This window comes from Sphaeramia orbicularis, chromosome 1, assembly GCF_902148855.1.
Source record: "Sphaeramia orbicularis chromosome 1, fSphaOr1.1, whole genome shotgun sequence".
Classification (NCBI taxonomy): domain Eukaryota; kingdom Metazoa; phylum Chordata; class Actinopteri; order Kurtiformes; family Apogonidae; genus Sphaeramia; species Sphaeramia orbicularis.
The window spans coordinates 14,469,034-14,496,564 of NC_043957.1; the positions used below are offsets into that span (position 1 = coordinate 14,469,034).

At 42.3% G+C, this 27,531-nt stretch overlaps 1 protein-coding gene across 5 annotated transcripts in view; it reads right to left on the reverse strand.

Annotated features, from left to right (window-relative positions):
• Positions 1-408: 408 nt before the first annotated feature.
• Positions 409-27,531, reverse strand: part of LOC115432503 (echinoderm microtubule-associated protein-like 6) — a 41,992-nt gene continuing 14,869 nt past the window's right edge. For 3 of the 5 annotated variants that reach the window (XM_030153484.1, XM_030153700.1, XM_030153407.1), the window contains 32 exons: positions 26,974-27,080; positions 26,798-26,898; positions 25,376-25,562; positions 25,194-25,299; positions 24,932-25,025; positions 24,373-24,473; positions 24,084-24,286; positions 22,884-22,995; positions 21,834-21,961; positions 21,569-21,710; positions 20,339-20,491; positions 19,993-20,124; positions 19,717-19,805; positions 19,465-19,632; positions 19,118-19,319; positions 18,340-18,466; positions 18,182-18,260; positions 17,883-18,012; positions 17,712-17,810; positions 17,120-17,140; positions 17,002-17,016; positions 10,243-10,416; positions 9,790-9,998; positions 9,079-9,236; positions 8,647-8,761; positions 8,086-8,274; positions 7,345-7,517; positions 6,639-6,801; positions 6,422-6,525; positions 5,814-5,967; positions 5,638-5,738; positions 409-2,193 (listed from right to left, as the gene is read on the reverse strand). In XM_030153484.1, coding sequence (XP_030009344.1) covers positions 2,169-2,193; positions 5,638-5,738; positions 5,814-5,967; positions 6,422-6,525; positions 6,639-6,801; positions 7,345-7,517; positions 8,086-8,274; positions 8,647-8,761; positions 9,079-9,236; positions 9,790-9,998; positions 10,243-10,416; positions 17,002-17,016; positions 17,120-17,140; positions 17,712-17,810; positions 17,883-18,012; positions 18,182-18,260; positions 18,340-18,466; positions 19,118-19,319; positions 19,465-19,632; positions 19,717-19,805; positions 19,993-20,124; positions 20,339-20,491; positions 21,569-21,710; positions 21,834-21,961; positions 22,884-22,995; positions 24,084-24,286; positions 24,373-24,473; positions 24,932-25,025; positions 25,194-25,299; positions 25,376-25,562; positions 26,798-26,898; positions 26,974-27,080 — 4,061 coding nt within the window. In that variant the 3' untranslated portion in view covers positions 409-2,168. The remainder of the gene's footprint in view (positions 2,194-5,637; positions 5,739-5,813; positions 5,968-6,421; positions 6,526-6,638; positions 6,802-7,344; positions 7,518-8,085; positions 8,275-8,646; positions 8,762-9,078; positions 9,237-9,789; positions 9,999-10,242; positions 10,417-17,001; positions 17,017-17,119; positions 17,141-17,711; positions 17,811-17,882; positions 18,013-18,181; positions 18,261-18,339; positions 18,467-19,117; positions 19,320-19,464; positions 19,633-19,716; positions 19,806-19,992; positions 20,125-20,338; positions 20,492-21,568; positions 21,711-21,833; positions 21,962-22,883; positions 22,996-24,083; positions 24,287-24,372; positions 24,474-24,931; positions 25,026-25,193; positions 25,300-25,375; positions 25,563-26,797; positions 26,899-26,973; positions 27,081-27,531) is intronic. The other 2 variants (XM_030153546.1, XM_030153619.1) reach the window with 2 other exon arrangements.

Here is a 27,531-nt window from a genome sequence, read left to right on the forward strand (position 1 = left end):
GTCTTTTGGAAACATACACTGGAGAAAAGTCTGGAGGATCAGTGATAAACGTCTCCTTTAAAACTGGATTGATGTGTAAAGTGATCTGTATCATAAAACTGATTAAATAGGTTATTATTATTATTATTTTTTTAAAATCTCAATTATTTCATCAACTCAGTGAAATAAAATGTGTATCTTTGAATTCATTTTCACCGAAATGATGAAAATGTGATATTTCATCAGTGTTGCACACTTTTTTTTTCCTCATTAAAATAATTTTATTTCAGCTTTTAGAACCAACATCTCCCCAAATTAATCACACTTACACAGTATTAATACACTGGTTGGTGAAAATACTGGAAAGATCTTCTGTTTAAATTTAAAAAAAAAAAAAAAATAAAAAAATTCACACAAATAAACAAATCACACATTTGAGCTTTTATTGAGTTTTAGAAAATGTCCCAACATGTTTGTAAAAATGTGTGTATTATGTGGATAAATAGATATTGGAATAAATAAAAATTACATTTAAAAAATGTACAAACTTTAAAATGATACATAACTAGTAATCCATTAATCAGGTAGGGACTATCCATGTAACATTTTTTTCTCATTACACACTTTAAACACATTATATCTGACTTTAGAACTCAGTAAACTTTAATATTTTCATATGAATTGACTGGTATTAAACTGATGTCTGACATGAGCAGGTAAATGAAACTAAATATCCTGTTGACATGTCAGACATGATGCGCTTCAGGGCGTTAGCTGAGTGTTAGCCTAGCTTAGCACAAACGCTGGCAGTAAAAGGTTAATTATTAACCATTAAAACCAACACAAGAACTGGTTTTCATGTTATGTGTTAGTCTGATGCACACACCTGTGTTCTTTTAAATTCTCTTTGCTAAAACACGTTACAGCTGATGTGCTGACATGTTTTTTTCCCACACATTTTCCTGCTGTTACGAAGGCTAGGCTAAGCTAACATGCATCTGTTAATGGATCATTTAGATCTGGACAATAAAACTGTACTTATCACAATATATAATTTCATAATTACTATTATTGAGATACATATTTTCTTGTGGTCACATTTTCAGATAAAACATAAAATGCTTCATCTTGTTGAATAAGAATCAAGTTTTCATTTCATACACTGGCTACAACATTTAACCACAATAAATAAAACAAGTGAATCCAGAACTCACATGTCTGTTTCATTACGTGTTTCGCTTTTTTTTTTTTTTTTTTTAATATGTTGTCTTGTCTCATATCTGCTACCATTTAACATCTGAAATGATCACCCGCTGACTGACTGAGCTCAAAGGCGTTTCAACCAATCACAACGCTCCCCCACTACTTCAGTTTAACCACTTCCTGCTGCTTGTTTCACAATAAAGGTTTTGCATAGTTAGAAAACTCAGTTTGTAGTGTTCACAGCATGTAAACATTCAGCAGCAGAGCAGACCATGTTCAGGAGCCCTGATCAATAATCCATGTATTCAGTGCTTTAGCTGACAGTTTCTGTACAGAAACAAAAAGATGAAAGTTGTTTTTATTGGCGTTTCCCTTTAAATCCATGTTTCAAAGCTTAAATTCTATAGAAGACACGGAACAGCGCCATCATGTGGACACAAACTTGCTAAAAGTCCTTACTTCTACACAGTTCACACTAAATATTCACCTGTCACTTGTCTAATGACCTCTGACCACATAGATCAGGTAACTATCAATTCTACGTATCAGACTTTTAATAACATTGATTCCTATTATTTTGAGGTAGGATTTTTTTTTAATTTTGACATTTTATTTTGATAATCTTCTATCTTTGCTTATTTTAATTTCATCGGACTAGACTCGATTGCATCCTCATCATGTTTCAAAGCCCTGAAGGTCACACTTCGTAGCACCACGACTAGACAGGAAGTCGTATTAAATGTTTGGTCAGAGTTTGTGAAAAGGCACATTCTGACACGCAAACGGCAAACACAAATCTACAACAAACACACGTGAAAACAACATGTCATGATGGTGGCCGTCATCCAATCTGTCTGTGGATAAGGTGACTTCTCACTTCCTGTTTCCTGTTGGCAGGTGAAGCAGCAGCAGAGGTGAGTGCAGCATCACAGGAGGAGTAGAAGTAGAAGAAGAAGTAAAAGTAGAAGTAGAAGAAGACTCAGGCCTCACTGGCATTTCCACACAAATAAACTGTAATCGAACAGAAACATCACATTAAACATGAACAAACCTCTGACACAGAGAATCAGAAAATCACTACAAGGAACAGAAAAATGGACTAAAGAACAGAACCACAGCTGGTTCAATCACAAGATCATGATCCTAGACCTAGACCTGGTCTATGACCCACAAATCAGGTGAAGTTCTCAGTTGGAGCTACAGTAGAGGAGGTGTCTGGGGAGAGGGAAGTCTGGGCATCCCTGCTTAGACTGTTCCCCCACGACCCAGCCCCGGATAAGCGGAAGAAGATGGAAGGATGGATGGACAAAGTTGTTTTGTTACTCAACAAAATGAAATGACGAAAACACACTGGTCCTCAGATTTAATGTGAATACTAACTTCACAACAAATTGAGGGAAGTTTTTATTCAGAACAATGTGAACCAATTAAACTACAAGGACATAGCAGATGACCCCACCCACACCAGCACAGCAGCTGCCACTAGAGACGACTTAATGGCCCGCCCACATAAATGCACATATTTTACCAAACAGATGTTTCTCTCTATGTTTGTTCCTCTTGTCTACATGTAAATTGAGATTATTAAACCTCTCTCCATCATGTCCATTATTAAACTGGCTTGTGTTTTATCTGTGTATTGATGTTAAATGTTCAAATTGTTCATTGTTGTCGTCTTGGTCCGAGAGACGTCTCTGTGTGTGTGTCTCTCTTTCTCTCTCAGTGGAGACCGAACAGGACAGGTTCTTGTACTGGACACACACACACACACACACACACACACACAGCGCTGTCCATGGTGTTGTGACTGGACTCCTGAACCAGCTATATAAGCACTGATGCGGAGGGTTTTCTCTCATGCCCACAGGCTTAAAAGTTTTCATTCGCCATAAAAAGTGACATACAGAGAGAACCTATTTATTTCACTAATAACACACACATTACCACTGATAAACAACAACAGAGAAATATTGTTCCACTCCTCTGTGTGGAAAAAGAACAACTTCATATTCATGAGTGCTGCAGTTTGTTACATAAATTCTTATTTCCGTTTTCAAAAGACAGATTCCTGTAACAAAGGCTATTTTTCCACTTGATCTGATGATTGTGATTAAAAATACGCACCTACATTAGGCTACAGTGTGACAAAATTATGTGCACCTGATAATCATTCACAGGCATGCCTGCAGAGTGATATTGTGAGGTACGCATGGACCAGGGTGTGAGAATAATTTGTAAGACTGAACAGGGGGTGGGGGTGTTCTCCGTAAGTACCGCGATGTACCGAAAGGCGGCCATACACTGTGCGATTATTTCGATCGTTGCACGCAGCTTCATCTCAAACTGTGCGAATCATTCGTAAGGTCAGACTCACGATTAATGTTCTCACACTGTATGGACCGATGCTCGTATGCGACCTGACTGCTCACACTGTAGGACCATACACCAGAGGACGCACGACACGTTCGAGTGTTGTATCCGGAAATACAACGTTAAAATACCAAGGAATTCGAAAGTGCATAGACGGTTGTGTATTGGCGTGAGCCACGAAATGGTAGTGCTAAACAAAAACGAACGAGCCGCTTTGGCAATATGTGCCATTATGTGTGAGGAATCAAAAAAAGAAGAAAAGACGGTGACGTGTTTGGTGCAGGAATTGGTTGGCCAGATGTGGACAGTATGGGCTGTCAATCCTACAGCAAAGGGAACTAGAGGTAAGCTGCAAAAGCTAAACTGCACTAGGCCAATAGCCAGCTACTGTTAGCTTAGAATTAGCTTACAGTAGCTGGCTATTATTGTATTCGCGCATGCACAGTGTGAGAATTTGAGGCACATCGGCTCGTGGCACTGCTTTGATAGTGCGATACCCTCACGAGGAGCGAGCAGGATTTCAAACAGCCAGAAATAGTCGCACAGTGAGAAATCGTCTCACTCGTGTAAAGACGGCCTTACACTGTGCGAGTTTAGAGACGATTTCTCACTCGTGCGACTCTTTCTCGGATCGGGCCCGATGTGCCTCTAATCGTGTGTCGTGCTTCGTGCAGTGTACATGGGGTAAAGAGAAGCGATTAGCACCTTATGACCACCTCACGACCAGCAATCGTGTGTTCGCAAGGAAAACGGAGCTGTTTGAAATCCTGCTCGCTCCTCGTGAGTGTATCGTACTGTCAAAGCAGTGCCACGAGCCGATGTGCCTCAAATTCTCACACTGTGCATGCGCAAACACAGACGGGTACAGTAGCATACAAGCTGACAGTAGCTGGCTATTGTCCTAGTGCAGTTTAGCTGTTGCAGCTTACCTCTAGTTCTCTTTGCTGTAGGATGACAGCCCATACTGTCCACGTCTGGACAACCAATGCCTGCACCAAACACATCTTTGTCTTTTCTTCTTTTTTGATTCCCCGCAGATAATGGCACATATTACCAAAGCAGCTCTTTGGTTTTTGTTTAGCACTACCATGTCGTGGCTCATGCCAATACACAATCGTCTATGCACTTTTACGGATTCCTTGGTATTTTAACGTTGTATTTCCGGATACAACACTCAAACGTGTCGTGCGTCCTGTGGTGTATGGTCCTACAGTGTGAGCAGTCAGGTCGCATACGAGCGTCGGTCCGTGCAGTGTGAGAACATGAATCGTGAGCCTGACTGTACGACTGATTCGCACAGTTTGAGATGGAGCTGCGTGCAACGATCGAAATAATCGCACAGTGTATGGCCGCCTTAAGGCCGCCTTTACCTACCTCTCTCCCTCTCTCTCTCTCTCTCTGAAACTTCACTCAGTACGCTCAATGGTCATTCAATTTAACAACTCCCATGGCCCCCCACCAAAATGAATCCGGCGCCACTGTATTATATGATTTTGTGATGCAGCTGCAACTGACACATCACATCCAGGTGTATAAATCAGTGTATGACCTACAGTAGACGGAGGTCAGCACCAATACCCTTGGGAGAAGGATCGGACTGGACCGTTATGGACAAATCCACATCATGGAAAGAATACACTTCCACAACCAACACAACTAGGTAAACTACACCTTCATGACAGATTAAAACCTCTAAGTCTGATACATCCCGTATTAATCACAGTGTCATCGGGAGGGACAACAACAACTATGGACAGTATTGTGTCCACAGACTGAACCACACTCTCCATGGATAGGACCAGATGTTGGACATGGTTGGAGACAGTAATGTGTTGTGTGGACGGAGATCTTTAGTAAAATGAAGGAAGCAAATATCTGTTTAGTGAAATATGTGTTGGTGTGGACGGGACATTACTTAGACCTCAACCAGTTCAGGACTGGTCCAAAGTCGTCCTCCAGTCCCAGACCCACCTGGTGGATAGTGAGATTTACAGAAAGGTCAAACAGAGTCACATTTCAGACCAGATGAGTAAACTGTATCAGAACATTGTGTTGGTAGAACTGGGCAGAACTTGGTGAACCCACCTGCAGTCGCTGCCACCGGCGCTGATCACATATTTATCATCGCAGGAGAAGCGGACGTTGGTCACATGAGCCGAGTGTCCAAAGTAACGCTTATGTTTGGCCTACACAGAGGGAGGAGGATACATAAGTTTTCAGTTTCAGATTCTTTTCAATGTCTCAGGTGTGACGTCACTTACAAACTTCTCTGGGCAGGGGAAGTCGAAGAGCTTGATGAGGCCAAAGTCGTCACCGGTAACCAGGTTAAGGCCAGCGTGTGAAACGCAGGTGCAATTTACGTCCGCCTTCTCTGTGTTTCGAGGCCAAACACCGAGAACCTCATCACCGAGGATGCTGGGAAAAAACACGACCTGCTATCAATGTGTGAGTGGTGTGTGGATGAACCGACTCATTTCAGGGAGTTTTACTAGTCACTGGATTCTGTTTGTATCCTCCTCATATTTCACAGTTGCTTCTACTTCCATGATCTCTAATAACGCCTTCAGAACAACTGGGCCAATGCAGATCTTCACTCTGACTCCACTCGAATGTTTCTGTTTGGTCATAACTGACCTGCAGATCAATGCATTTCATACACTCACGTGTTTTTAACAGTGAGTGAAGGTTGAAACCTTCTGAGATGTGATGGTTAGATGAATAGATAAAATAATAAAGATCACAATGTCACTGGTTTGAACTTTAACCTTTTAGAGTTCAACTACATTTTGTGGATGAAGGTCAGACATCACCTTCATCATGTGACCCTAAAGTTAAGCACCTTGTAATGACCTACATGACCCAGTCTCACCTGGTCCAGGTAGCCCAGGTGATCCTCTCAATGATAGCTGTCTCTGTGACGATCTTTCCAGAAGGAACTTCATGCACCTGACGAGTGTAAGAGCTGGTGGACACCTGGAACCAAGAGGAGAACCAACATGACCACCAACACGAGGACTGACTGGATTGGAGAACCTCTTTTAGCAGTGGTGGTCCAGTCTGTGACACTAAACTGCTGCAGATCTCACCTGGATGTATCTGCTGTCTGCAGAGAAGTCAATTTGGATCACAAACCCAAGGATGTCCTTACAGTAACCGATCCTGTTGAGGGATGGTCCAAGAGATAGATCATAGAAGTCCACTGCGCTTTCAACTGAACCCACTGCCAAGAACCGGTTATCTGGACTGAACCTGGACCACAGGCAGAATACAGAACCTATGAAGACCACTGCACCCAGAAGATCCTGTACAAACAGGTTCTTAGATGGTCATGTTCAGGAGCTTTTGTTCAGCTATTTGTGTTGAGTCTTGTGGTGGTTTTTTATATCAGTTCAGTGTCACCAATGCAGAAGTGCTTTTAATTGGATTCATTCTATGTGGAATTGATTAATTTCAGTCAAGTTCCCATTAAGTTTTAGTTTTTCCAGTAAGACAGCTCAGGTAACAAGTATGTTAAACTCCCCTTTCCAGGGTAACGACAGCACCATCACTCTTCTGTAGACGGAACAAACACCACAGAGGACATTGCTGTCACTGAAGCTAATCTCCATAAAACTAAACAGATCAATCTGATTTCATCTGAACATTGTCAAGTCCAGACACTACTCAACATAAAGTCTCAGGGTTTTGTTCAGATGGTGTACGACCCATGGGTTTGTTCATTTAACATTAACTGTTCTCATAGATCAAAGTTAGTGAACGTCCCACAGCTGGATGAACACGCGGATGACCAACCTTATGTCCTGGATGGAAACACTGCGGTCTCTCTTCTTCCCCCAGACGGTAAGCGAGTTGACCAGCAGGATGATGAACTCTCCGTTCTCCATACCGATGGACACCATTTCGCCATTGGGGCTGTAGCAGGTGCACTTGGCAGGATGCCCCAAACTCACCTTATTCAGAAGTTTCTATTACACAAACAAAGAAACAGGATGTGAACATTGACAGTTTAGTGACAAAAGTGTTTGACATTTCTTTGTCAATAGTAGTCAAAAATCCTGTAATTCCCTTTTATCATATTCTAATTCACGTGTCTGAGAGAAAGCACCTTCTCTGGATTGGTGATTGACAGCTGTAACTACCAATCACTGCTCAGATTCAGTCAGATGTGACTCCACTGCTCCTATTGTTGTTGCCTTCATATTTAACCTTGATTTCACTCCTGTAGCCTTAATGTTCATTATTTTCAGTCTGTGATTTTGATTTGAAGTTAGAATGGATTAATCATCTTCACATTATGTTAATATGACATGAGGTTCCACTAGAAATGTCCTTCAATAGCCGACTTTAGACTTTTGGACATTTCAGAGTGTGGACTTCAGTCAACTTACTGCAGTGAAGTTTGACAACTAAATATCTACTTTTACCACCATGTGTCACTGAAGACAGTATCTGCTACTGTAGTACAGGATGCCTTCTCTTGTGCTTCCTAACATATCTCATGGGTTTCCCATGGATCTATGTCAGTCTCTGAACCTTGTCTGCCAGGTCCCATATTCGGATTGTCCCGTCATCGCTGGCCGAGATGAAGACGTCTTTGAAGGGGTGGGTGGCCAAACCCCAAATCCCGCCCTGAGTGTGTCCATTGATCATGGTATTGGAGGCAGCGTTCTTCTCTCCCACCTCAATGATCTCCCCATCTTTGGTTCCCACCAGGATTTTACCCTAGACAATAAGGAAAAAACAGAGGACCAACTGAGGTCACTGATCATTGTGTCACCTGGGGTTTTCCCTCCACCTGATATATGACCTGATGGTACCTGGTAAGACCTGATCGAACAAGTCCTGTATCTTCTTTTGCATGACATTATTTGTTTTTAAGGAAGACAGAGAGTTGATTTCTGTTTCTATTCTCTTTGCTTATACACATACAGACAAAAAACATGAATGAACAAACATTTGTAAGGTAACCACGCCCCCAGGAGGTAATTAATTAATTGAAAACTGCTGCAGGACCGTCGGAAAAGTGCATTGGTTTTATGCACCTGTGTGTCGTGTTCAGTTTCACATCTTTAATGTGTTTAATGTGTCGTATACCTTTCCTCTGCAGACCGATCGGACATTCTCCACAGGTTGTCCGGTTTCCAGCTGAAACGCTCTGCACCGTTTCATCTCTTGATCCCACAGCTTCACGGCTCCGCCTTCTTTAGTCCTTTCACAAAGAAACACCAGATTTGTCTGTGCTTATTGGTTCTATTTGATCGTCTATTCAATCAGAAGCCAACAGAGCTGTTGGTCATCACTGTTATAAACCTTTTAACTGGATCATCTCTGCTGTTACTAACATTAAACATATTGTTGGATACCAACATCTGTCAGACCTGAATGACTTCAGTCTGAGTGATACTCTGTCTTCTACTGGGATCAGGATTATCTGGCATTTGTATCACAGGATTTCTGGTGCTACCACTATGTTCTGAACACTATGATTAAAGTTTTTTCCTCCTGTGTTGATGCGTGGTTACTCACGGTCGTTCTTTTCCTCCAGTTACAATAAGTCCGTCTCTCAGAGTCGTGTACATGGTGAAGACTGGACCACTGTGCGCCTTTGCCACCACTCGAACCAGGAAGTGCTCCCTCCAGACGTACACATCTCCGTTTATGGCTCCGGTAAATGTCAGGTTGTTCTGAACAAAGATAAAACTTTATTTTATACTTTTAAAGCCACTGGTAGAAACTCAAAACATTGTAATATGTGAAGAATAGTAGTCAAAGAAGAACAAGCATCAGTTTGTTCATTATGTTAAGCTCAACATCATGTACACTACACTCAGCAAATTAAAAAATATAATCCTGTCATATTAACTCTTTGTTGTCCTCATTCCTCATCTAAAATGATTTCAGCCACTGTACAATGTGTTAACATCTGAGACATCAACCTGTTAATAAAAGAATGGTTTCTGTTCAGCGTTGGCTCTTAATCTGAAAGACAAGTGTTTGTATTAATGGTGTAATGCAATAATGCAGCAATGCAATTTACAACTGGATAAAATTAGGTTTAATTAAAAAATGTGATCAATTCTGTGTTTTTGTTCTGAAAAGTAGAGGGAACCAGAAATGAAGTCTGTAAAACAAGGCAGATTTAGTCTAAATACAGACCTGCTATGATTTGAGGGAGGATGTGTGTCCTAATATACACTGAATTCAACAGGTTTGACTGTAACAGGATGTGGATCTTACGGCACCAAATGCGACAGACAGCATTGTCTGCATGCGACCATCTTCCACAGAGCCAATCACTCCTTTCTTGTACATGAGTGAACCTCCAACCAGAGTCCAGAACTTGATGTGTTTGATTCCAACTGACACAAACTGAGTGTCAGAGTCTGGTCTAAACTCCACCACAAAGATCCGCTCAGCATGGCCACCTTTACTGGTCACTTTAGTGCCTGAAAACAAAAAACATTATAATTTTCAGGAGGTTTCAGCTTATTTCTATATGTGTTGTCCTTCATTCAGGTCTGGTTGAACATCATGAACAGATGATTAACCTGCCACTTATCCAGTCAATTTTAGGACCTTACAAAACCCTAAGGAAGACATTCTGGGGACTAAAATCTTCCAGAGGTCCTGAAGATACTGTTTCTGAACTGGATTTCAGATATTTGGAGAACATGGGATAAACCTCAGTACCTTCCTGCCATCGCCACACTGTGATGGTGTGTTCAGGTTCCACTCCTACAGACAGCAGCAGCTTCCCTGTAGCGCTGAAGTTGACGTAGCTGACACCTTTGGCGTGGGAACAGCGCAGAATGGACAGCGTCTGTCTCGTCGTGGCATCCCACACATGGATGGCTGGAGCAAGGCCTGGAAGGATAGACCAGAACCATAGGAACCAGAGACCTGAGCAACCAAATACCTGTGGAGGCAAACACCTAACAAACAAAGGAACCAAAAACCAGGAGAAACCCATGAACCACAGACCCAAGGAACCAAAGAGCTGAAGAACCAAAGATCTGAGGAACAAAGGATCCATAGAATTGAGAAACCAAAGACCCAAGGAATCTTGGTGGAAAGCAACTGAGGATATAAGGATACAAAGAATCTACTGAGCTAAACACACCAAGGACTAAGGGCATCTGTTGTCATGGATCCCTGGAACCATGGAACCTAAAAGACAGTATCAAAAATCCAAAGGACTGAGATTCCCAGGAAACATGAAACCAAGGATTTAGAATATTCGGATCATCAAAAAAGGTGCCCTGGTTTTAGATGAAGAGCAGCCAAGTCCCTGAGTGTTCCAGCTATTCATGTTTTAAAACATTAATATACAAAATACTGGACTGAAGAATCTAAGGACTAAAGAATCTATGAGCCAGGGATCAGATACACTATGAAAACCAGGGAAATCAGGGACCAAAGGATCTGAGGAACCAGAGCAACTACAGAAATGAAAAACCTACAAAAGTAATGGAGCCTAAGAACCACAGCACAAAGGAACTGTACGGCAATGGGAACAGAACCATGGGATTACAGAGGTGATGGACCAAAGAACCTTCAAAGAAAGAGACCAAAAGACCATAGAACAAAAGAACCCCTGGGGTGAGAAGGGAAAGGAACAAAGAATGGAGATGAATAACAACGGGGCAGCGAGCTGTGCAGGAGATGGATCAAACAGGGAAACCATGCTCAGAAACAGAATTTACTGTGTTCAGTCTGTCATATTCAAACACTTCAACACCTGTGGCTGTGAACACACTACATCTGTTTCCGAGCTCCATCTTGACTCTAGATGAAACCACTTTGACTTGATAACACAATTGAAGCACAAACACAGATGCACCAAATACTACGTGTTCGTTGGTCAGTGACAGTATATCGAATAAACTGCCTATTGGCTGATGCTCAGGTAAAAACAAGCAAATAAAGGTGTACAATAACTTTCAGAGTCAAATCTACACATATATGAAACCAAAAGAGTATCATACTCACCATTTGATTAGCACCTGTTAATAGGTTATGTTTCATATCTTATATCAGCATTCTTACACAAACATATGTGGTGCATATTTCATTTAAGGTCAAAATTGTATTTTCAGCCAAGTTAAGTTGGATGTAATCTTCCATTTTGAGATTAAGACGGGGTGAGAAGAAAAAAATTAATCGCTGCACATTGTCAAAAACCTGTGGGCTCACGAGCGCCCTCTGCACTAATATATATATATATATATATATATATATATATATATATATATATATATATATATATATATATATATATATATATACAGGGTGTCCCATAAGTCTCCATACATAGGAAAAATAAACGTTTCTTGACATAAACCATTTTTATTTATATAATATGCTCTGTATGACTGCCATTTTGTCAGGAACACATTTCAATGCGTGTCTGCTGAAGAACTATAAAGAAGAAATATAAAGAAATACATGCTAGAACCATATATGTATGGAATGTATTATGTCTCCTATGTATGGAGACTTATGGGACACCCTGTATACATATATATATATATATATATATATATATATATATATATATATATATATATATATATATATACACTGCTCAAAAAAATAAAGGGAACACTAAAATAACACATCCTAGATCTGAATGAATGAAATATTCTTATTGTACATAGTTGAATGTGCTGACAACAAAATCACACAAAAATTATCAATGAAAATCAAATTTATTAACCCATGGAGGTCTGGATTTGGAGTCACACTCAAAATTAAAGTGGAAAAACACACTACAGGCTGATCCAACTTTGATGTAATGTCCTTAAAACAAGGTAAAATGAGGCTCAGTAGTGTGTGTGGCCTCCACGTGCCTGTATGACCTCCCTACAATGCCTGGGCATGCTCCTGATGAGGTGGCAGATGGTCTCCTGAGGGATCTCCTCCCAGACCTGGACTAAAGCATCCGCCAACAGTCTGTGGTGCAACATTGGTGGATGGAGTGAGGCATGATGTCCCAGATGTGTTCAATTGGATTCAGGTCTGGGGAATGGGCGGGCAAGTCCATAGCATCAATGCCTTCGTCTTGCAGGAACTGCTGACACACTCCAGCCGCATGAGGTCTAGCACTGTCTTGCATTAGGAGGAACCCAGGGCCAACCACACCAGCATATGGTCTCACAATGGGTCTGAGGATCTCATCTCGGTACCTAATGGCAGTCAGGCTACCTCTGGCGAGCACATGGAGGGCTGTGCAGCCCCCCAAAGAAATGCCACCCCACACCATTACTGACCCACTGCCAAACCGGTCATGCTGGAGGATGTTGCAGGCAGCAGAACGTTCTCCACAGCGTCTCCAGACCCTGTCACGTCTGTCACATGTGCTCAGTGTGAACCTGCTTTCATCTGTGAAGAGCACAGGGCACCAGTGGCAAATTTGCCAATCTTGGTGTTCTATGGCAAATGCCAAACGTCCTGCACGGTGTTGGGCTGTAAGCACAACCCCCACCTGTGGACGTCGGGCCCTCATACCACCCTCATGGAGTCTGTTTCTGACTGTTTGAGCAGACACATGCACATTTGTGGCCTGCCTAAGGTCATTTTGCAGGGCTCTGGCAGTGGTCCTACTGTTCCTCCTTGCACAAAGGCGGAGGTAGAGGTCCTCCTGCTGGGTTGTTGCCCTCCTACGGCCTCCTCCACGTCTCCTGATGTACTGGCCTGTCTCCTGGTAGCGCCTCCATGCTCTGGACACTACACTGACAGACACAGCAAACCTTCTTGCCACAGCTCGCATTGATGTGCCATCCTGGATGAGCTGCACTACCTGAGCCACTTGTGTGGGTTGTGTCGTCTCATGCTACCACTAGAGTGAAAGCACCGCCAGCATTCAAAGTGACCAAAACGTCAGCCAGAAAGCATAGGAACTGAGAAGTGGTCTGTGGTCACCACCTGCAGAACCACTCCTTTATTGGGGGTGTCTTGCTAATTGCCTATAATTTCCACCTGTTGTCTATTCCATTTGCACAACAGCATGTGAAATTGACTGTCAATCAGTGTTGCTTCTTAAGTGGACAGTTTCATTTCACAGAAGTGTGATTGACTTGGAGTTACATTGTCTTGTTTAAGTGTTCCCTTTACCTTTCTGAGCAGTATATATATAATTTTTTTTTTTTTTCTTTTCATGATGACCATGTGAGGCTCTGCCTCCACTGACTGCACATCACTGGTAGACAGACTGGGTCAGGATGTGAATGTCTTTACGTTGATCTGATTAATAGTCTCTGATTCTGAATATGACTCCACTGTTAGAGCACATACAGTATGTGCTGTGGTTTCTCTATTGTTCAGTATCTCTGCTCTGATCCAGTGTGTTTATGTCTGGCTTTAGATGTTGGCTTCATTCTGGTCAAATTCATCTCCATCAAACCTACATAACATTGATCTTATTTACAGGTGAATTAACTCATTTATCGTCACTGTGGATGGGATGTTTGTTTATGTGTGGGCGCATCTTAAGATCTTTCACCTCGAGATTAACCGTTTAAGAACTGGTCTGAAGGCACAGATGACAGACTACCTTGATCACAGCCAGAGTGTTAGGTCAACAGGATCACTGCACTCAGGGTCGGGCTTAACATTCATGCTGTCATCAGTCATTTCCATCAACAGGACAGACCACAGTTTAATTCCTACAGGAAGTCAGTTTTGAGTCAATGTCATTACAAACAAACACAAACCAGCAGCTATGACCACTGCACATGCTCAGAAGACACTAACACGTTCACTAACTCCTTCCATCCACATTAATAACTTCACATTGTGTCCTCGTTAAACTCTTCACTCAGTTTGAGTAACACCAACAAGGATTAAGGTTTTAAATCGAATTAAATCTTAAAATCATGCCGTACTAAACTAGATTAAATATTAAAGCAGTTTAGCTTTAATGATTTCATCAGAAATATTTGTGCATCTGCTGCAGATCCACAGTGGACAATGTTCTGAATTCCACACAGTAATGAATCTTAACACTGGAGATACCATTAAATAAAGAAGAGTAGAAGTCTGCAGTACAAACATGTTGGACTCAGCAGTTCCTTCTGTTGATATAAACCTCAATAAAAACACACAATTCTTATTTTCTCTCCATACTAATGAAATGTAATAATATGAATCAGTTTGGACAAAAACAAGTCTCCACCTGGATCCAACTGAGCCCATTGATCAGATCCTTTATTGAAATATTTATTCATCAGATCTTTAACCCTATATCAATACAAGATATGGATGAAAATTAATGAAACTATGAATGGAGATAAATATTGGGACATTACATAAACTTACTGAAATGATGCCACAGTGAGTGTCATAATCAAACCTAAATGTGGACCAATAAAATATTAGTGTTTTCACGGGAGTTGTAGTTTTTACCACCATTCCTGCTGAAAATGTCTCTTTAGTTTTATTTCTATGTTTCATAGTATTTTCAGTAAACTATTAAAAATGGCACTGGAAACATTTAATATTATATGTTAAGACAATTTCACTAACATAGATCACATGACTTATCAATTTAATGTATGTTAAAGAGAAGTTACAAATAAATAGGTCAATCAATATTCATTTACCTTTAATGCTAGACTTAAAACCTTCCTTATGACAAAGGGTAGAGTTAGAGCTGGTTCTGAAGATCCTGAACCTTTAGTTTCAGATCCATGGTGGTAGGCTGGGGTGGACTCCCATGATGCACCTCTTCTCCTCCTCTCCATGTACTGTTTGTGTGTCCTTTATATGTCTCTAACTTTACATTTCTGATTCTGGTAGTTTGTTCCTCCCTGTCCTCTTGCTTCCTGGTCCTTTCTCCACATATCTCTGGTTCTGCTTCTGTTGGTTCCTGATCTGGTTCTGGACTCCATCCTGTCCAGTGTGTGATTGTCTGTCCTCTGTCAACTAACCCCGGTGAGTGACCCCTGACTCAGTTTTAAGCCTAAAGTTAGACTTTGCCTAATTACTTTAATCTTTGTTGGTGGAGTCCAGTGTAAAAGGCTGAGTTTTGTGGTCACTGCTGTTCTCATTGTGACTCAAAGGTCCATTAATACAAACACAGCAGCTGTAAGTGTTTGGTAAGTTTCACCGTCCACTTATTACTAAGTATTTACCCAGTGAAAACATGGTAAATCATGGACACCGTTGGGTAGTTACCACTGGCAGGTACAACCTCAAACAAAAAAATTGCTGGAACCATTTGTTCAATGTAAAATAAAAAGAATGCTGTGATATTAAAATGTCCTTTAGGTTGTGAGTCTTAGTAAAAACACAACATACTTCATGTTCTGACCAGTGACTTTCACTTCATTTGTAAATGTACATCCAATCACACATGTTCATGACATGGAGTTATGTGTTTCAGGTGTCGTTTTGTTTCGTATCTGTAACATAAAACGGCCTGTTTCAGTGTCTGTCATTTTAAATAAAAACCATCTACTGCTGGCCATGCCCCTTTCCTGTTGGTGCCATGGATACCATTATGCGGACACCATGCTGGGGGTTCCGATGGTTCTGGAGAACTAGGTTTGGTTTATATAGTGTTTTATTATTTTAACTCATTCCTGTTTCATCTTCTTGATTAATGTGTTCTTCCTAGATCTGATGAATCATGTTTATTTAAACATGTACTGAATCGAAATATGTTGTGTTGACATAGTCGACAGTGAAACACAAGTCAAGTGACATTTTAACATCTGCATCCTGTTTTAATTTCCGTTTTTTATACCATCCCAGCTCTTTCTTCTTTTCCGTTGTATGGATCAGAGAAAGACAAGCCTCCACTATTACCACCAGCTTCACCAGACGCTGTAGCTCACATCACACTGAATATTTTCCTTGGCTTAGTTTAGTTTAGTTTTAGAACACTGTTAAAATATGAAGGTCACTCTGATCCATGACAGAACTGAGGACGATCTGGGACCTGGTCCCATTGATACCAAGGCCTGGTTTCCTCCGGGTCCAGATCTGGTTTGTTTATCTCCAGAATGTTACACATTCATTTGTAAATGATTATTCCATCATTTTGCATTTAATTTTAACTTGAACCAAGGTCAAGAAGCGCATCATTGGAAACAGGTTTTTTAAGTACTACAGACTGATCTTAGAATAAAAGTGATGCAGAAATAGAAACAAGACTCAACCACTGATCAGACCTTTTACACCTAAAAGAGGTTTTGTCAAAGCACAGCTACAATGTTAACTAACGATAAAACCACTGTCATGGAGACAAACAGCCAGTCTCACAGCATTCCACAGACGTATGAAGTGACAGTGGAATAGTGGAGGTTTGTCTTTGTATTTCAGGTCGTTTACTGGTGGTAATCACACAACATGATTAGGTTTCAACAAGATTTAATGTGAATGGAATGAAGCTGTTTTCAGATGAATCCACACCGGACCTGGATCCGGATCCGGACCCTCCATACTCACCGGACACGTCAGCCTCTACAGACCGGCAGCCAGCCACAGACACCACACGTTAAACAATCATGTGACAATGTAATGTGAGAGGCAGTGCGATGAATGACTGCAGAGGGGTGTGTCTTACCTGGCAGGTCGGTCAGGTCACCTGGAGGTGAGACGTGAACATGACGGAGCAGTGGAAAAGAAACAGACAGGTGTAGAAGGTGTAGATGGGCAAGAAGCAGCACACACATGAAGCACATGGAGATCATCATCATCTTCATCCTCACCCCAACCACCACCACCAGCAGCAGCAGCAACATCACCTTCATCATCATCAGCAGCAGCATCATCATCATCAGCATTTTCACCCTTGCCACCACCACCATCATCACCTTCATCCTCACCACCATCAGTATCACCTTCATCATCATCACCAGCAGCATCATCATCATCATTGTCAGCATCTTCATCCTCATCACCACCACCATCATTATCATCATCAGCATCAATATCACCTTCATCATCATCATCAGCAGCAGCAGCAGCAGCATCTTCACCCTTACCACCACCATCATTATCATCAGCATCACCTTCATCATTATCATCATCATCTCCACAGACAGTTTGTCCTCAGTTTGAACCCAATTATCATATCCATAAACCTGATATTTGTGGTTTTACTGTGACATTACTTCAGTTCAGGTGTCGTCCTTCTGTTTCAGGGTTGGACTCACCGATCTGTCCTGTGGCAATGACATTCTGGTATTTCGGGTGTTGGTTGACTGTCAGACACAGGATGTCGTCTGTGTGCTCCAGGTAGAAACTCTGAGTTCCTGAACATGACACGACAAGTCAGTGACAGCACAGACATAGGTCAAATGCTAAAGGCTGGAGGCGGTACCGACCAGCTGACAGGTTCTGGATGATGACAGCAGCGGCCGTGTGGAAGACGATGTCAGCACCATCGTTGAGGTAGTGCAAGTTATTACGGCAGTCGAAGCCTCTGTATCCGAAGACATGATCCAGAACCAGCTCCTGAAAAACAAAGGAAAAAAACGAAGATCTACCATCAACGATTAACGCACCTGAGAACAACAGTGACTTTAAAAATGGTCCGTCCCCATGTTTTCATCATGCCTGTATTTCATCGCGCCATATTTTAAAACCGACTAAAGTGAAACACATCATGTGACTGAACACAGACCTCCACCACCTTCTTTTTCTTGCTCACGTTGTTCTTCAGCAGTTTGTCCGGCAGCGGCGCCGCTCGGCTCACTGGAGGTCTGAATGAGCAGAACAGCAGCATTACATAACCTTTGACCTTTGACCTGTCACAAACCTGTTTGAGGGTCAGGACGGTACCTCTCCTCCATAGGAAGCTCTTTGTGCTGCAGGTGAGGTTTGGTTCCCGACATGTTCCGGATATTTCCCGAGTAGATCTTGGTCACATAGTCCACCACCTTCTCTCTGGCCACATCGCTGTCGTAGCCTGAAAACACAATGATATGTTTTATGGAGCTTCTGGGTAATCAAAGCACACCAAAACGATGACAGATGCCAATGTTACAGCTCCGCCCCTAAGTGATTCATATGCAGGGGGAAGTGGTTCTGAAAATGGTCACAACCCACCCTCTTCGAGTCCTCATTACTCCATCAGACGTTAACATAGAAACCTGGTCTCCAGACTCAAGACCTTCTTGTTGTGTATCAGCATGTGGATCTAGTCCAGTATTTATCAAAACACACTTTAACTCTGTTTTTTTGCATCTGTTTCTGATTTTACAATAGTTGATATTCAACTTTTTCTGTTCATTCTGCTGTTTCTTCCCATCCAATTTCTCCATATTTACCACAGATGGAACTGCAGTCATCCTCTTTCAGATGATGGTTGGACCAAAGCTCAGTGACACAATCTAAACAATTTGATCTACTCAGAGTGACAGGAGTTCCATCCAACGGACCATTAAACCAATAAGGAATCAGACCATTCTATTCAAATCCACTAAAACTCACAGTTTACATCCCCCAATTTAAACAGTTTACAAAATCAGATAAAATTGCAAGTAAAATCACCTTGATAATTTATGCTAAAGGCTGAACTGAACAAAACTAAATGTTCCTTTGGTGGTTTTTTGTTTACCTCCGTCTTCCTCCACGTCGTCGTCTGACTCTTCGCTGTCCACTGCTTTGCTCTCTTTGTGTCCCTGTGGCTCTCGGCTCCAGATCATCAGCGCCGTGTCAGCGCCACCCACTGACAGCAGCACGGTGTCATCATTGGACCAGCGGACATTGGTCACATTGGTGCTGTGACCCACGTACTTCTTGAACCTGGCGAACTGGCCCTGAGGTTCGGAGATGATGCCAGATTTCAGTAATATGTTTGTATGAAGAATCATATTAGACACATGGAGACAGGTTTTTACCATTTTCTAAACAGAATTAATGTGAGATGGAAACAGGCATCACCAGCAAGTGGTGTCTTCTCACCTTGGACGGGAAGCTGAACAGTTTGAGGAAGCCGAAGTCATCCCCAGTGGCAAGCAGCTTTCGGTCTTTGGTGAGTGAGGTGGCATTGACGAAGCTGAGTGTTGGCCATATTCCTTCACAGGTTGGACCCAGGACGGACGTCCAGGAGGCCCAGTCCAGCTTCTCCAACTGGACAAAAAGTTACACGACAGTTAAAACAACACAGACACAGCACAACCAAAACACAACACACTGAGACATCAGGGCTCTGACCTCTGATACACTGATGTTCTGTCTCCGTCCACGAGGAGCTTCGAAGAACAGCTGCTCTTTAGCTCCAGTGTTCACCTGCAGCAGTTTACCTGTCAAACACACACCTGGTCACTACACTATGTGGATGGACATGGTGCCTCATTAAACTGAAGATCTTGCTGAATGTGGATCTAAATTTGTGGATGAAGACCCTCCTGAACCTGAACTCTGACCCCATGGCTGGTGTTTGGGTTCCAGCTTTAGCCTGTTAGCTTAGCCCACTGTGGGTGTGTTCACCTCTGGAGTCCCAGTCAATGTGGGTAATGTAGCTTCCTGCTCCTTTACAGATGCCGACTCTCTTACTGGTCAACACGTTGTAGATGTCCACAAAGGAATCGTGGGAGGCCACAGCCAAGTATTTACCTGCATCTGGAACACATTGAACACACCATGGACCAGACTGTACAAACCACAGTTCCACATACTGGACTAATCATTGGTTTTATTGTGTTCTGTCACAGATCACTAAACATACATAACATATTCCACCAAATCTTCCCTCAACCACCACTGTAACTGAAATTATGCTAACATTTAGGAAAATAAAACACACAGAACGAAAGACCACAGTGCATTCAGGTACCCTGGGAGAATCTGATGTCTGATATGAGCTCCTTGCGATGATGGAAGGTCACCATGTCTTCCAACGTGTCGGCGTTGACGACCAGGAAGCTGCCATCGTTCAGACCGACCGCCAACGCCTTACCATCAGGAGAGAAGGAACAGCAGCGCCCACCTGAGGGTAAGACAGACAGGTGAGGACAGACAGGAGGGGACAGACAGGTGAAGACAGACAGGAGAGGACAGACAGGTGAAAACAGACAGGTGAAGACAGACAGGAGGGGACAGACAGGTGAAGACTGTCATGCCTGCTGCCGGACGTTAGTCTGGTTTTGTCTGTCTTGTGTGTTTGTCTGTCATTTCCTGTTTTATTTTGTTAAGTTCTCCTCTTGTGTCATGTCTGGTGTCTTTGCTTCCTTTCCCTAATCTGTGTCACCTGTGTGATTACCTGTCCCCGCCCTGATTTGTTCCACCTGTGTCTCATTGTCTTCCCTCCCTTTTGTGTATTTAAGCCCTGTGTTTTCCCCTGTTCGTCGCCAGTTTGTATTTTCCCTGTGAGATACTTACCAGCGTTTTTGGATCCTGCCTGCCTGCCTGCCTGCCTGTGTATGACCTGGTTTACCATCTCTGTTTTTCGCCTGTTTGCCTTATCCCTGTCTGTGCTTCTGCCTCCAACTGACTCAACGTGTGTTTGACCTTATCGCCTGTTTTTATGGTACGTGAGCTAGCCTGATCCTTATGTCCTGTTGCCTTTCCATCTGCCTGCCCGTGTATGACCTGGTTCTGCCACTGACCTCCCTCTGCTTTTCCCTAGTCAGATTCCCGACGTGCTCTACCGATCCAGACTGTGGGTTTTCGTCTCCGGTCCGATTTACTAACCCAGAGAAGAATCCGGGACTCATTGTTCTCAAGATTTTGTTCATATTCATTATCAGTGAACTGTCAGTGAGCTTGGTGTTTAATAAACACTGTGAACTTTTACATCTGTCTCTGGGTCGTGCATGTGGGTTCAGTTTACGTACTCTGCGCATTACAAAGACAGACAGGAGGGGACAGACAGGAGGGGACAGACAAGAGAGGACAGACAGGTGAAGACAGATAGGAGGAGACAGACAAGAGAGGACAGACAGGTGAAGACAGACAGGAGAGGATAGACACAAGGGGACAGACAGGTGAAGACAGACGAGAGGACAGACAAGAGGGGAAAGACAGGTGTGGACACGACAGGAGGGGACAGATGGGCATGCTTCACCTTTCTTCAGCTTGCGAACTGCCACCATCCTGTGATTGGTCGATAGCTCCCAGATCCTCAGAGTTTTGTCATCGCTGACGGTGGCACAGACAGGAAGTAGAGGATGAGCCGCCAAACCCCAGACCTCGCCCTCCATGTGACCCTGTACGCAGCACAATCATCTGACGTTTATGGAGACACCAATACCAGCCTGACACAAACACTGCATTTCCCATCATGCTCTTCACATGCTTCCCATGTTCATCCAGGCATGATGTGTCCTCACCTGAACCAGCAGCGTCATGGGGCCGCTCTTATCAATCTCTAGGATCTCACCGTTCTTCGTTCCCAGCAGGATGTGACCATGACCCAGAGTGATGGCTCTGATGGACGGGTTGTCCTCCAGCAGAAGACCTGGACCAGACCACAACACTTAGACCTGGACCAGAACATTCAGACCTGAACCAAACCACAACACTTAGACCTGGACCAGAACACTCAGACCTGGATCAGACCACAACATTTACACCTGGACCAGAACACAATGCTAAGGTTTGGTTAGGTGTCCCAATACTTTTGTTCACATAGTGTACATCGGCAATAATCCTGATGAAGAGCTGGACAACATCTGTGGATGTACCGTTTTATTAACTCTACCATAAATGTACTGTAACTAATGTGATTTTTTAATGTTCATGGAAACACAGCTCATGTCTTCAGATGTTTTAGCACAGGTTTGTCAAACATATGGCCCGTGAGCCAAAATCAGCCTGCCAAAGGGTCCAATCTCACCTGTATTTGCAAAGTCCAAACATTCCACAGAAGACACTGACAGTTACTGAGTCTTGACAAGTTATATTGACCATAAAGTTAAATGCTACATTTTTCAGTTCCAGATGCCTGCTACTAAATGTTTCGTGTATTTGTAGAGCCACTGTGATCTGTGCGTTCTAATGCACATGTCTAAATGATAAACTGAGGCATAATACTGTTAAAATTACACTTATTTTTCCTAAGGAATTTCAGGTTGTTCATGGATGTTCAGGTTACTCACACTTCTTGTGTAAGTATAGTTTACAAATGTAAACACTTTCATCTGTTATTTTCCATTTGTTGCACTTTGGAGCTGTCATTTTTGTTTTCCAAGTTAATATTCTATTATTTTAGTGGTCTGACCCACAGGAGACCAAACTGGGCTGCATGTGGAACCTGAACTCGAATCACTTTGACATCCATATGATTCTTGTTCATATTTTTTTGTGGGTGTAAATGTGTTGTGCATTTGTCTGATGTGTGTTTGTCTAGCAGTTAAACGGTCTCTGTAACAACGGCGTACCTTTGGAGGACGGCGACAGGGCAGCCCTCTTGATGGCGTACGTCTTCAGGCAGCGTTCAAACATATCGTCCCACAGCTCCACGATGCCGTCCTTCCCTCCGGTCACGAAGCCCTGAACAAATTCAAACATTCACCACCTGTTACAGCTGCAACATGAACATATTTCATTCTGTCAAAACATATAAAACATCTTCCACATGAAGAAGTGAATCACATCTGTACTTTTCTTTTGTATTTCAGTCTTTAAAGTTTACTTTATCCTTTTACTTGTTTTACATTGTGTTGATTTTGAACATTTTATCAGTGTAAATAACCTTCCAGGTCTATGAAACGCTCCAATGCTAAATAAAAGGGTTAAAACACAGATAACTGTCTTTTATGTCCTTAACTCTGGGGTGATTCTCCTTATTTTGTGATACATTAATCCATAAAATCAGAGACGACAAACTGTGTTTTTGTTTTCATACATCTCAATTCATCCATCTGCTTTCTTCTACTTTAACTTAAGACTAAAAATCCACCTTTAAACTGCAAAGAAACAACAGTTCAACATCTACTGAGAAAGTTGCCAATGTCAACTCATACTCAGTAATTCTATCATGACATGAACCATCAGTGTGATCTCAACTGATAAAACAATGTCCACTTGTTCCTCTTACATCTCCTTTAAATTCTACCTTGTTTCACATAAGTTGATATCTGACACATTTACATAATGATATTTTCTTTAGTTTGTGATAGTATTACTCATTAGGGTCAGAAGGTTTATGAACTGAGCTGGGGGAGATGGGGTCTACAGGGTGATGGAGTCCAGGGGGTGATGTGGTCCAGGAATGATGGGGTCTTCCAGGTGATGGGGTCCAGGGGGTGATGGTGTCCAGGGAGGGATGAGGTCCAGGTGGTGATGTGGTCCAGGGGATAAGGGGGTCCAGGCTGTGATGGGAACCAGGGTGTGACAGGGTACAAGGGGTGATGGGGTCTACAGGGTGATGGAGTAAGGGGGTGGGAGTACACAAGTTGCACTTCCTCCCGCTCCTTTTCGAATTTTTTTTTCTTAGTCTTTGTAAGTTGTTCTGGATTATAAATTCGAACTAAAAAATAAAGAATAACAACAATGGGGTCCAGGGGATGATGGGGTCTATGGGGTGATGGGATCCAGGAGGTGAACGGGTCCAGGGGGTGATGGGGTCCAGGTCTTACTTTGTCCAGGGAACACATGGCGAACACGGGGCCATCATGGGCTTTGATGGTTTTGATGAGTGTTGTGTCTCTCCAGATGTAAACATCTCCATTGGTGGCTCCGGAGAAAACCAGGTCCTCAGACCGACCATAACATGCCGACATCATGGTCTCCTGCTTCCCCAGGTTACCAAAAATCCCCCTCTTGAATGTCAGACCCCCCCCTGCAGAACAAGAGTGGAACAGCAACTGGTCTGGTCATCAGGGAAACGACAGACAGCAAAACCTTGGAGACAGAACCTGAAGGTACCTGAATGTTGCCAGAACTTGATGTGCTTCATGCCTACAGTCACCAATTTGTCCATCCTGAACGGGTTACTCTTCACCACAAAGATTTTATCTTTATGACCACTGTGGACCGAGACAACACAAAAGTATATGTAAACTGAAACTGGACAATGTTTTCAGATTTTACTTCAATGTGTGTACAGGTGTGTTACAGGTCTGTACAGGTAAGTGTAGATACAGCTTTGTAAAGGTGTGCTTCAGATTAGTTACAGGTGAGTATAGTATAATATAGTATAGTATAGTACAGAACAGTATAGTATAGTATAGTACAGTACGGTATAGTATAGTACAGCATAGTACAGTATAGTATAGTATAGTACAGTATAGTGTAGCATAGTAATGTATAGTATAGTAATGTATAGTACAGTATAGTATATTACAGTATAGTATAGTATTGTATAGTACAGCGTAGTACAGTATAGTATGGTATATTACAGTACAGTATAGTATAGTATATATAACTGAATTTTACAGTGGGGATCAGTAAAGGTAGCTATATCTGTATAGATACAGGTGTATACCTGGCTTTGGCCAGTCGTTCTCCTTTCTTCCAGTCCCAGATGACTATGGAGTGAAACTCATCAATTCCCACAGAGACAAGATTTTTCCCGTCAGCTAAGACACAGACAGACTCTGATTAACAGATGTAATTTTATTTTACTCTGATTTACAGACGTCATTTATTGGAGGTTTGGATTAAAGGTCGTGTATAATGTGTCAAGGCGGAGTATTTGCTGCTGTTGTGGGACCCGGTTCCAGCTCTGGTTCTGGTTGGGGTCGTACCTGTGAACTCCAGGGCACACACTCCTCTGTTGTGGTGACCCTTCAGTAACGACAGACATTTCAGAGTCTGAATGTCCCACACATGGATGGCTGGGTCTCTGCCCACCTGAATGCAGACACAAGGTGTTCACCCAGTGCGTTCATGGCAACAGAACTGCAATCTGATTGGCTGATGAGCTCACCTGTGCAGAAGCAACGTAGTCTTTGAGCGGGTGCACAGTGAGGCTGAGGATGTCATCGTCATGGCCCAGGTAGAACCTCTGACTGTGCTGCAGGCGGTTGTAGACAACGGCGACAGCAGCCACATGATAAACCACCTCCCCCGACTGGCTGTAGAACAGGTTATTACGACAGTCGAAGCCGCGGTACCTGAACCAGAACCCAATCACAGCAGGTCACATTAACCCTCTACAGACCAGCACAGCACTGATGATATACTGAGCTGAGTTTTAAAGAAGGAAAATGTTGAAAATTGATTGATCTGACTGGAGGGGAAACGTTAGGACGTGAAAACAACACATGAAAAAGCACAAGAGATCAAACAAAATCAAACAGGTTCTAGACACAAACCCAGAGAAAACAGACACAGGTTGGTGGTTTTATTTGTGTCAGTTCTGGCCTTTAAGCTTATTTAGGAGGATGTACAGAAGTAGAAAACAAACAGAGCTGCTATCTATTCTATTCTATTCTATTCTATTCTATTCTATTCACTGAATTCTGGTTTATCTGGTCTGTTGTAGAGGCTTAAACTGGTTTGATTAATTAAATGTGGCTGAATTAACATTACATCTCACACCAGTGGTGATAAATCCAACTCAAAATGCATCAGTAAAATAAACAACATACAAGGGAATTAACATCATACTGTGATATTGTTCTAACAGACTTGCAAAGCCGTTACTGTCTGATGAACAGGAATAATCTCGATTTTACACAATTATTAAAACATTGATTTATCAGTTTCATTGAAATTATTGCCCTGTGCTACCATGAATTTGTGTTCTTAAAGTCGACATGAGATTAAAACTGCACAAACAGAAACATGGACAATTTTGAAAAATGTAGAGGAAGCAACACGTAAACACTGCAGCAAAAGGTGATGTCAGACCCAATCCCATTGCTTTAGTCTCTTATATCTAACCCTGTCTCAACAGCACTGCTTGGCTCCTACACCTTTTTTCATTATCAGACCAGCTTCGAGGGTTAGGGTTCATTACTGCCACCCAGTGAACTGGAGTTACTACTGTCTCAGTCACAGGCATTAGTAGTCTCCTTTCTTCTCTTCTGCTAAGTGGAAGTTAACACAAAATCTAGTATAGCAGCTTAGTCTGGAGTTTGGCCTTGACCACAAAGTTTAATCTTCAGGACTATGTTTTGTTTTGTTTCTGTCTCTTACAATCAGTGGTTTACAACAACAAGACACAGAGCATCCAGGGTGTTTCTGCAACACAGGCTATATATTCTTCCTGTTTTTTATCAGGTGATGTCAAACTAGTTCATTAACATCTCCTTCAAGGTTTGGACGTGGACCAGATTTCATGTCACCTGAACTAAAACGACCAGAATGGACAAAAAAAACCAAATAAAATTTAAATAAAGTTTACCCGTGAACAAACTGCAGCCGAAGCCCCTCCTCTGGAGCTTTCTGTCTCTTCAGGGAACCAATCAGCTTCTTCCTGAGCTGAGGAAGGTCTTCCTTGTACACCTGAACACAGACACACGTGAGCTTCATACGTCCAACATGTATTCACTCTGATATGTGACGCTCTCTTCTGGTTACCTGACGCTCGTAGTTGGTCTGGGCTTCCTGTTCGATGTCCGAGTCCAGCTCTGGAACGTCCGACACGTCTGAATCCGACTCCCCGCTGTTGGAGTCGGCGTAACCCTCTGACATCACACAGGAAACAGGACTTCAGAAGGATAGACTGAAGATCTGAGCCTGGTCAAAGATCAACCTTACACTCTGAACATTGTATCTATTCTATTCTATTCTATTCTATTCTATTCTATTCTATTCTATTCTATTCTATTCTATGTGGTTAGTATCTTCAGTTGTCAAACTAAATGTAAAATCAGTATTTATTTCCAGTTTAAAGGCAGATCTTTGGTCCTGAGTGAAAGAGGAAGAAACTGTGTGATTTTAAATTACTAAAAAAAAAAACCCAAGAAAACTAAACCAGAGCAAGGATAAAAAGAAGGTAAAAAACAAAAAAAAATATTAACTTCATGTTGTATTTGAGGATGTAAATAAAATGAACTTTGAAGACAAAAGAAAATGTGCAACATAATTGTCATTTCATGATCTAGACCGATTGTTTAGCTACAAGAAACATGTTGG